We start from the raw sequence: 12500 nt of genomic DNA on the forward strand, positions 1-12500 counted from the left end.
ACATAAACTCATAATTGCGTGTTATAAAGTCAGAATTGCATGTTATAAAGTCAGAATTGCGAGACAAACTCATAATTGCGTGTTATAAAGTCAGAATTGCATGTTATAAAGTCAGAATTGCGAGACAAACTCATAATTGCGTGTTATAAAGTCAGAATTGCGAGACATAAACTCATAATTGCGTGTTATAAAGTCAGAATTGCGAGACATAAACTCATAATTGCGTGTTATAAAGTCAGAATTGCGAGACATAAACTCAGAATTGCGTGTTATAAAGTTAGAATTGCGAGACATAAACTCATAATTACATGTTATAAAGTTAGAATTGCGAGGCAAACTCATAATTACATGTTATAAAGTTAGAATTGCGAGACAAACTCATAATTACGTGTTATAAAGTCAGAATTGCGAGACATAAACTCATAATTGCGTGTTATAAAGTTAGAATTGCGAGACATAAACTCATAATTACATGTTATAAAGTCAGAATTGCGAGACATAAACTCATAATTGCGTGTTATAAAGTCAGAATTGCGAGACATAAACTCATAATTGCGTGTTATAAAGTCAGAATTGCGAGACATAAACTCATAATTGTGTGTTATAAAGTCAGAATTGCGAGACATAAACTCATAATTGCGTGTTATAAAGTCAGAATTGCATGTTATAAAGTCAGAATTGCGAGACATAAACTCATAATTGCGTGTTATAAAGTCAGAATTGCGAGACAAACTCATAATTGCGTGTTATAAAGTTAGAATTGCGAGACATAAACTCATAATTACATGTTATAAAGTTAGAATTGCGAGGCAAACTCATAATTACATGTTATAAAGTTAGAATTGCGAGACAAACTCATAATTACGTGTTATAAAGTCAGAATTGCGAGACATAAACTCATAATTGCGTGTTATAAAGTTAGAATTGCGAGACATAAACTCATAATTACATGTTATAAAGTCAGAATTGCGAGACATAAACTCATAATTGCGTGTTATAAAGTCAGAATTGCGAGACATAAACTCATAATTGCGTGTTATAAAGTCAGAATTGCGAGACATAAACTCATAATTGTGTGTTATAAAGTCAGAATTGCGAGACATAAACTCATAATTGCGTGTTATAAAGTCAGAATTGCATGTTATAAAGTCAGAATTGCGAGACAAACTCATAATTGCGTGTTATAAAGTCAGAATTGCGAGACATAAACTCATAATTGCGTGTTATAAAGTCAGAATTGCGAGACATAAACTCATAATTGCGTGTTATAAAGTCAGAATTGCGAGACATAAACTCATAATTGCGTGTTATAAAGTTAGAATTGCGAGACATAAACTCATAATTACATGTTATAAAGTTAGAATTGCGAGGCAAACTCATAATTGCGTGTTATAAAGTCAGAATTGCGAGACAAACTCATAATTGCGTGTTATAAAGTTAGAATTGCGAGACATAAACTCATAATTGCGTGTTATAAAGTTAGAATTGCGAGACATAAACTCATAATTACATGTTATAAAGTTAGAATTGCGAGAAACTCATAATTGCGTGTTATAAAGTCAGAATTGCGAGACATAAACTCATAATTGCGTGTTATAAAGTTAGATTTGCGAGACAAACTCATAATTACGTGTTATAAAGTTAGAATTGCGAGACATAAACTCATAATTGTGTGTTAGAAAGTTAGAATTGCGAGACATAAACTCATAATTGCGTGTTATAAAGTTAGATTTGCGAGACAAACTCATAATTGCGTGTTATAAAGTCAGAATTGCGAGACAAACTCATAATTGCGTGTTATAAAGTTAGATTTGCGAGACATAAACTCAGAATTGCATGTTATAAAGTCAGAATTGCGAGACAAACTCATAATTACGTGTTATAAAGTTAGAATTGCGAGACATAAACTCAGAATTGCATGTTATAAAGTCAGAATTGCGAGACAAACTCATAATTACGTGTTATAAAGTCAGAATTGCGAGACATAAACTCAGAATTGCATGTTATAAAGTCAGAATTGCGAGACAAACTCATAATTACGTGTTATAAAGTTAGAATTGCGAGACAAACTCATAATTACGTGTTATAAAGTCAGAATTGCGAGACATAAACTCAGAATTGCATGTTATAAAGTCAGAATTGCGAGACAAACTCATAATTACGTGTTATAAAGTTAGAATTGCGAGACATAAACTCATAATTACGTGTTATAAAGTTAGATTTGCGAGACAAACTCATAATTGCGTGTTATAAAGTTAGAATTGCGAGACAAACTCATAATTACGCGTTATAAAGTTAGAATTGCGAGACAAACTCATAATTGCGTGTTATAAAGTCAGAATTGCGAGACAAACTCATAATTACGTGTTATAAAGTTAGAATTGCGAGACAAACTCATAATTGCGTGTTATAAAGTCAGAATTGCGAGACAAACTCATAATTACGTGTTATAAAGTTAGAATTGCGAGACATAAACTCATAATTACGTGTTATAAAGTCAGAATTGCGAGACAAACTCATAATTACGTGTTATAAAGTTAGAATTGCGAGACATAAACTCATAATTACGTGTTATAAAGTTAGAATTGCGAGACATAAACTCATAATTGCGTGTTATAAAGTCAGAATTGCGAGACATAAACTCATAATTGCGTGTTATAAAGTTAGATTTGCGAGACAAACTCATAATTACGTGTTATAAAGTCAGAATTGCGAGACAAACTCATAATTACGTGTTATAAAGTCAGAATTGCGATACAAACTCATTACGTGTTATAAAGTTAGAATTGCGAGACATAAACTCATAATTACGTGTTATAAAGTTAGATTTGCGAGACAAACTCATAATTGCGTGTTATAAAGTCAGAATTGCGAGACAAACTCATAATTACGTGTTATAAAGTTAGAATTGCGAGACATAAACTCAGAATTGCATGTTATAAAGTCAGAATTGCGAGACAAACTCATAATTGCGTGTTATAAAGTTAGATTTGCGAGACAAACTCATAATTACGTGTTATAAAGTCAGAATTGCGAGACAAACTCATAATTACGTGTTATAAAGTCAGAATTGCGAGACATAAACTCAGAATTGCATGTTATAAAGTCAGAATTGCGAGACAAACTCATAATTGCGTGTTATAAAGTTAGATTTGCGAGACAAACTCATAATTACGTGTTATAAAGTCAGAATTGCGAGACAAACTCATAATTACGTGTTATAAAGTCAGAATTGCGAGACAAACTCATAATTACGTGTTATAAAGTCAGAATTGCGAGACATAAACTCATAATTACGTGTTATAAAGTTAGAATTGCGAGACATAAACTCATAATTACGTGTTATAAAGTTAGATTTGCGAGACAAACTCATAATTGCGTGTTATAAAGTCAGAATTGCGAGACAAACTCATAATTACGTGTTATAAAGTTAGAATTGCGAGACATAAACTCATAATTACGTGTTATAAAGTCAGAATTGCGAGACAAACTCATAATTGCGTGTTATAAAGTCAGAATTGCGAGACATAAACTCATAATTGCGTGTTATAAAGTTAGATTTGCGAGACAAACTCATAATTGCGTGTTATAAAGTCAGAATTGCGAGACATAAACTCATAATTGCGTGTTATAAAGTTAGATTTGCGAGACAAACTCATAATTACGTGTTAGAAAGTTAGAATTGCGAGACATAAACTCATAATTGCGTGTTATAAAGTCAGAATTGCATGTTATAAAGTCAGAATTGCGAGACAAACTCATAATTGCGTGTTATAAAGTCAGAATTGCGAGACATAAACTCATAATTGCGTGTTATAAAGTTAGAATTGCGAGACAAACTCATAATTGTGTGTTATAAAGTCAGAATTGCGAGACATAAACTCATAATTGTGTGTTATAAAGTCAGAATTGCGAGACAAACTCATAATTGCGTGTTATAAAGTTAGAATTGCGAGACAAACTCATAATTGCGTGTTATAAAGTTAGAATTGCGAGACATAAACTCATAATTACATGTTATAAAGTTAGAATTGCGAGAAACTCATAATTGCGTGTTATAAAGTCAGAATTGCGAGACATAAACTCATAATTGCGTGTTATAAAGTTAGATTTGTGAGACAAACTCATAATTATGTGTTATAAAGTTAGAATTGCGAGACATAAACTCATAATTGCGTGTTAGAAAGTTAAAATTGCGAGACAAACTCATAATTGCGTGTTATAAATTTAGATTTGCGAGACAAACTCATAATTACGTGTTATAAAGTTAGAATTGCGAGACATAAACTCATAATTGCGTGTTAGAAAGTTAGAATTGCGAGACATAAACTCATAATTGCGTGTTATAAAGTCAGAATTGCGAGACATAAACTCATAATTGCGTGTTATAAAGTTAGATTTGCGAGACAAACTCATAATTACGTGTTAGAAAGTTAGAATTGCGAGACATAAACTCATAATTGCGTGTTATAAAGTCAGAATTGCGAGACAAACTCATAATTGCGTGTTATAAAGTCAGAATTGCGAGACATAAACTCATAATTGCGTGTTATAAAGTTAGAATTGCGAGACATAAACTCATAATTGTGTGTTATAAAGTCAGAATTGCGAGACATAAACTCATAATTGTGTGTTATAAAGTCAGAATTGCGAGACAAACTCATAATTGCGTGTTATAAAGTCAGAATTGCGAGACAAACTCATAATTGCGTGTTATAAAGTCAGAATTGCGTGTTATAAAGTTAGAATTGCGAGACATAAACTCATTGCGTGTTATAAAGTCAGAATTGCGAGACATAAACTCATAATTGCGTGTTATAAAGTCAGAATTGTGAGACAAAATCAGAATTGCGTGTTATAAAGTCAGAATTGCGAGATATAGAGTTGCAATTGCGAAATTAACACGCAATTCTGGCTTTTTTTCTTGCAATTGAGGTTTTATATCTTTCAATTCTGACATCTTTTCTCAGAATTGTGAGAAAGTCGTAATTTCAAGTTATTAAATACAATTCTAAGGACTTTCTTACAATTGTGACTTTATATCTCACAATTGCATGTTGTAAAGTCAGAATTGTCAGACAAAATCAGAATTGCGTGTTATAAAGTCAGAATTGCGACATATAAAGTTGCAATTGCGAGATAAACTTGCAATTCTGGCATTTTTTACTCGCACCTGCAACTTTATAACTTGCAATTGCGAATTTCTCACAATTCTGAGAAAATGTCAGAATTGAAAGATATAAAGTCCAATTCTAAGGAAAACAATTAAATTTTTCTCACAATTTTGACTTTTTATCTCACAATTCTGACTTAGTCATAAAGCCTGAACTGAACTATAACAAGAACTGTTATAAAGTCAGAGTTGTGAGACATAAACTCAGAATTGCGTGTTATAAAGTCAGAATTGCGTGTTATAATGTCAGAATTGCGAGATATAAACATGCAATTCTGGGAAAAAGAAGTCAGAATTGAGATAAAGTCGCTATTGCCTTTTTTTATTTTTTATTCTGTGGCGGAAACAGGCTTCCATATAATCTTTAAGGCGAGACACGGCAGGCAAACATTTAATTTGAAATTGTTTGTTTTTACTGGTCAATTTTGAGATTTTTGGATATTTGTCTTCAATAACATCTTCTTTCAGACTGTGGTGAAAAAAAGTCAGAAATACACATTTAGGTCTTTATTTTATTACACTTTGTCTGTTTGCGTCTGTAGATTTCGCGTAAATTCAACAAAAGTTGTCGTTGTAAATCCTCCCGCCGATCCTTGATCTCTGTCTGCTCCCTGTCATCACAGGCGCGGCTGGAAAGCTCTGTCTTCACTGTACAATGCTGTCGGATCCAAATATGGTCATTTCCTTTTTATCAGCAACCAATCGCGAAAGTAAAAGGGCTGAATGCGCAATCTCATTGGCTGATGATAAATCTTTAAAGGAGACATATCATGCTTTTAAATCGTTCCTTTTAACATATAAATCATACATTTGTAGTCTATATAAAGCAGAACTGCAATGCTTGGGTCTGAATTCCTCATTATTATAGCTCCACAGGCCCCCTTTTTACCCCTTTTCTGGTGTGCGTCTGACATCAACTCGTTTTGGTGCGGTCTCTTTAAATACAATTGAGACACATCATACCCCGCCCCCTCTCCAGTTTGTAGAGGTTCAACTCCACCCCGTTCGGCCATTTTTGTAGTTTAATAGCAGAGATACGATTATAGCGGCACAGAAACTTTTTATTCACACGTTATTAACAAAATGTCAACAACGGAAGACTTGTCCAGCCAGCCTTACATGTTCGAGCCAGAGTCCGGAGACGGAGCGAGATGAAAATGAAGACGACGAACCTGCAGAAGAACGTCTTCATATGGATGTATCGCAATGGTGTGTTACTTACTGTATTTACACATGAAACTTTGGTCTTCCGACCTTTTACCACCGTGTCGATTTATTTTGATTAATATGTGCGAGGGAGAGAGAGCAGGACAGCGTCTAGTATGGAGAAGGTTTACACTTTCGCCAGGGTCTGAAGAGAGAGAGTGAACGCGCGCGCGACCGGGTCTCTCTCTCTCTGCTCGTTCTTTCAGTTAAACATGCGCACTGTCATAAGCGCGGCAGTTCATCTACATTAGACGGTGTAATGAAGCGTATGGGTTACTACATCCAACAACCGAACATTTTAACTTACCCTCTCGTAACTTCTGCATCTTTTAGCTTGGACTACAAAATTGCAGCGAGAAATAATAATGGCGGATCGCTCGAAGTGTTGGGCTGGAAGTCAATGTCCTTATTTGGCAGTTCCGCTGCAAATACTGTGACGTGATTGTTCACAAAACGTCATAGATAACAGAAAAATCTGAACAGGTTGAAAAATATGACCAAAACAGAATATAAAGATATCAACGAAGCACCTGAAGAGAATAATTTCAACTTTTCTGTACTTCTAAACACTCCAAATATACAACATAATGCATTTAAGGGCTAAAAAAGTGGATTTAGCATGATATGTCCCCTTTAAAGCCCGTTTTCTCAAAATTACCTTTCTCTCATACTCCAAGTCCGAAATCTCCACTTCAGTAGCACCTATATACACCAAACTTTCCAGTCTTGTACCTAGTTATATTATGAAGACATTTACAGAGGGATTTGTAAATATATTATTCCTAGCCTGATTTATATAACATTTTATTCCAAAAAACATGTCGAAAATCATTTTTTAAGGCTATTGACAGTATATTCTGATTTACAGGATAACAGAAGTAGATATGCATAAATCCCTCTGTAATTTTTTTCCCATCTAATATGTGAACACAATGAAAAAATAATTTTTAACCTGGCTTTATCCAATACTCAGATTTCGTTTTTTAAAATATATGCAAAATAGCGCATATTTAATTAGAAATTGCCTAATTTGCATATTTAAACATTAAATTACAGAAAACTTGTAATACATTTTTTTCTCATCTTAATGTAGGTAATCAACTGGCAAAGTTTCATGGTGATATCTGCTAGTTAAAAATTGTACCCTATTCACCTGTAGTGTCTCGCCTTAATTGAACAAAACAATCAAGATCCGATTGATATTTCTCCCGTTTATTTGCTGAAACCTCTTGAACGGCTGCACTAAGCATCCATAGTTCCTCTGCTCCGCATCTGGCCAGCTGCGAGCCCTGTGGTTCCCCATGTGCAGACGAGCTGGTTTATGTTCTGTGATGTTAATCTGCTGTTTTTTTAATCTGCTCTTTGTCATGTGATGAGTTTCCCATCCTCGGACAGACAGACAGGCGGTTTCGTCTGACGTTTGTTTGGCCTGGAACCGGCGTCTTGTCTAAACACAGTGAGTGTGTCCCTGCTGGAATCCACTATCGAGGTTGTCTGTGTGTTTATGCGCGGCTCGGGTGACCTTTGACCCCTGAGGTCACAGCTGGTCAGAGTAGGACATGACCGGCCTGTTGGTTCGCTCTCTCTCTAAACACGTTTGACCTCTCCTGGTCGCTTCTCACCTCGACGGGACGACTGTAGATATGAGGAGTAAAGTGAGATGGACGCTTCTGATGACAGACGCTCTTCTCCGTCACTTCAGAGAGGAAACAGGTTTTCATCATCTTACAGGCCTCAGCAAACAGCCTATACTTTTTTATACTAAAGTAAATATACAGTACCAGTCAAAAGTTTGGAAACATTACTATTTTTAATGTTTTTGAAAGAAGTCTCTTATGCTCATCAAGCCTGCAGTAAAAAAACAAAAAAATGAAATATTATTACAATTTAAAATAATGGTTCTCTTTTTTAATATACTTTAAAATGTAATTTATTTTTGTCAGCAAGTACTCCAGTCTTTGGTGTCTTATGATCCTTCAGAAATCATTCTAATATGCTGATTTATGATCAATGTTGGAAACAGTTGTGCTGCTTAATATTTTTTTTTTATAACCTGAGATACTTTTTTCAGGATTATTTGATGAATAAAAAGTTAAAAAGAACTGTATTTATTTAGAATAGAAATATTTTGTAACAATATACACTACCGTTCAAAAGTTTGGGAACAATAACTATTTTTTTTAAGAAATTAGTACTTTAATTCAACAAGGATGCGTTAAATTGATAAAAGGTGATGGTAACGATTTATATTGTTAGAAATGTTTTTATTTTGAATAAATGCTGTTTTTATGAATAAATGCTGTTAACGTTTTACTCATCAATGAATCCTGAAAAAAGTATTCCAAAAAAATATATTAAACAGCACAACTGTTTCCATCATTGATAATAACTGAGTATCAAATCATCATATTAGAATGATTTCTGAAGGATCATAAGACACCAAAGACTGGAGTACTTGCTGATGAAAATTCAGCTTTGCATCACAAAAATAAATTACATTTTAAAATATATTAAAAAAGAGAACCATTATTTTAAATTGTAATAATATTTCATAATATTACTGTTTTTTTTTTTTAACTGCAGGCTTGATGAGCATAAGGGACTTCTTTAAAAAACATTAAAAATAATAATGTTTCCAAACTTTTGACTGGTACTGTACTTTGAGTATATTTTTATGAATATATTTATTATATGCACTTATATAATTATTATATTATATAATTTATTGTTATATATGATTGTAATTTATATTATTATAAATATTTATTAATTGCCTTAGTATTTCTGAATGTATTAATTATATATTTTATGATTTATTTTATTTATACATTTATATAATTATTATATGATAATAATTTATATTATATATTTTCTGTATATAAAAAGAAATATTCATTATATATTTAAATAATTATTATATAATAATATTATTACATATTTTTAATGTTTTAATTTTCATATAACATATTTCACATACATTTTAATACTTATTTCTCGAGTTATTGCATCCTTAAAATAAATTGTTAATTTGTAAGTCACTTTTGATAAAAAATTTTATTTTTTTCTAATTTTACACACATATATATATATATATATATATAATAGGTATTTTAGTATAATATATATATATATATTATATATATATATGTATATGTATATATGTATGTATGTATATACACACACACACAGTGTAATTTAACATTTATAATTTCTTTAATGATATATTTATATAGTGTAAATATACCGAATGCATATATATATATATATATATATATATATATATATATATATATATATATATATATATATATTAATGTGTTTTATTCTGAGACTGTCTGACTGACATGAAAAGCGACCAACTGCAGTAAGTTGCGTTTTGATGTGTCGTTCAGAAGCGTTTATCTGAGTTAGTCCAGCGGTTTTGCATGTAATCGGCCAGAAGACACTGAGCAACTGCATTATCATGTTGTCGGCCTTCGCTTGACCTCTGACCTCTGACCTCCAGTCTACACCTTCACCTTCACCGTGACCGCTGTGTGTTATCTGGGAATCGCATTACTCGTTGATCTGGCTCATCTGTGTTTGTATCTGGCTGTGTCCCGCTCAACAGCTGTAATGTGTTCAGCAGATGTCGGCAAGAAAATTGGGATTTCATGGATCCTTCAAATATGCCTGTCACGCTGATGTACTGTCCTCTCTCGTTCCTCTGCGTTTACGACTGAAGAAAGCTCTCGTGTGTCCGTACGCATCCAGAGTCAGATCACTCAAATATTAATACTGCAGATATTTCTGCCACTGGAATCTGATAGGATGAGGTGCTTTTGAACTCTGTATTAATTCATAAATGAATCATTTGTAGATTTATTTTAGTTTGAATCTGTCAGTGGCCCATATAAGGATGATTCCATTCATTCATATTCATAATTCACATTCGTCTTCATAATTAATTCACATTCATATAATTAAATAAATAGAGAAATAATAGAGAAATAAATAACATTTAAAGCTTTTAAAAATCATAATCTGATAGATAAATAGATACTCGTTATCTGATAGATAAAAAAAAAATCATCATCCGATAAATAAAATCATCTGATAGATAAATATCATAATATCATAGATAAAATCATGTGATAGATAAATATCATAATATCATAGATAAAATCATCTGATAGATAAATATCATAATATCATAGATAAAATCATCTGATAGATAAATATCATAATATCATAGATAAAATCATGTGATAGATAAAAAAAATTATCTGTTAAATAAAAAAATAATTTACCTGATTCAATTCAATTCGCATTTATTTGTATAGCGCTTTTCACAATACACATCATTTCAAAGCAGCTTTACAGAAAGTGCATGAGATTATTAGATGAATAAAATCATCATCTGACAGATAAATAAATCATTATCTGATAGATTAATAAATAAATCATTATCTGATCAAAAATATATATTCATTATCTTATCAATAAATAATAATTGTCTGATATCTTGTCTAATAAATCAACAATGATTATTTTATAAATATTTATTTCAGATCATTTTAATTTATGATTCTCTCTCTCTATCTCGCTCTCTCTCTCTCTCTCTCTCTCTCTCCTCTCTCTCGCTCTCTCTTCATCTCTCTCTCTCTCTCTCTCTCTCTCTCTCTCTCTCTCTCTTCATCTCTCTCTCTCTCTCTCTCTCTCTCTCTCTCTCTTTCTCTCTCCCTCTCTCTCTCTCTCTCTCTCTCTCTCTCTCTCTCTCTCTCTGCTTTCCCGATGAACGAGTGATTCCTCTCTCGTTTCTCGTCTCTCAGCCGCTCTTAAACTTAATTTTCTACACTTTTCTAGACTTTAAATTACTATTTGCATGATTTACTGCAGGAATGTTTCTACAGCACAGAAACACAGCAGACCAGACACCTTTACTGTGAAAATGATGGCAAGCATCTTGAATTATCTGTTAATGTTTTCAAAATTAGGAAAATGATGGCCATTTTTCTTCTTTATAAAGTGTATTAGTTTGGAAAGGTGAACTCGTTGACGTCTTTACTAGTGTCACAGCTGTGTATGTGAGGATCAGCACTTGATTTTAGTTTTTTTAATACCTCATTTTTATTGAAAATATCTATTATATTATTTTATTTAATGCAAATTGAATGGGTTTATCAGTTTTTAAATGTAATTGGAAATGTAAAACCTATTTTTTATTTTGGTGTTATATAAACTTTTTTTAAGGGCATTTTTGTTTACTTTATGATGATGTACAGTGTAAAATCTAAAATAACCTGTTTTATTTTACAAACATCAAAAGAAAAGTCATGAAATAAGAGTATTATAAGCTTCGTTTGCAATTCATTGCATTCTTTTTGTTATTATGTTATTGTTAACAAGAATTAATGAGCCAAAATGCCAAATAATTTTTTAATACATTTTTTAATTTATCTCAATTTAATTGTATTTTATCTAATTCTAAAAGCTAGAAATGTAAATTTATTTTATTATTAGATTTTTAAAATTGTTTTGATTTGTTTGTTATTTTTTGTTGATTTATTTTATATTTGATCTGATTTGTCTTGTTCTCAGGACTGTGCGGACGTGGGATCTGAGCTCCGAGAAGAAGCACAAGTCAGTGTTCAAGCCTCGATCTCTGCAGGGCAAGAAAGTGACGCCCACGTGCTGCACTTACAGCCGAGACGGAAAACTCATCGCCGCCGGCTGCCAGGATGGCACCATACAGATCTGGGACAGGAACTTAAGCGTAAGTGTGTCGTTTCCCAACATCTGTGGCTTAAAGGGATAGTTCATAAGTCCATAAAAAAGCATCCATCCATCATAAAAGTGCATCTATCCATCATAAAAGTGCATCCATCCATGATAAAAGTGCATCTATCCATCATAAAAGTGCATCTATCCATCATAAAAGTGCATCTGTCCATCATAAAAGTGCATCTATCCATCATAAAAGTGCATCTATCCATCATAAAAGTGCATCTGTCCATCATAAAAGTGCATCTATCCATCATAAAAGTGCATCTATCCATCATAAAAGTGCATCTATCCATCATAAAAGTGCATCTATCCATCATAAAAGTGCATCTGTCCATCATAAAAGTGCATCTATCCA

At 32.4% G+C, this 12500-nt stretch overlaps 1 protein-coding gene across 2 annotated transcripts in view; it reads left to right on the top strand.

Moving 5' to 3' along the window:
- Positions 1-12500, top strand: part of wdr70 (WD repeat domain 70) — a 105696-nt gene that overhangs the window by 30394 nt on the left and 62802 nt on the right. For both annotated transcript variants that reach the window (XM_081353588.1, XM_081353589.1), the window contains exon 10: positions 11960-12134. In XM_081353588.1, the coding sequence (XP_081209714.1) occupies positions 11960-12134 (175 nt within the window). The remainder of the gene's footprint in view (positions 1-11959; positions 12135-12500) is intronic.

This window comes from Scardinius erythrophthalmus (assembly GCF_964197995.2).
Source record: "Scardinius erythrophthalmus genome assembly, chromosome: 23".
Lineage (NCBI taxonomy): Eukaryota > Metazoa > Chordata > Actinopteri > Cypriniformes > Leuciscidae > Scardinius > Scardinius erythrophthalmus.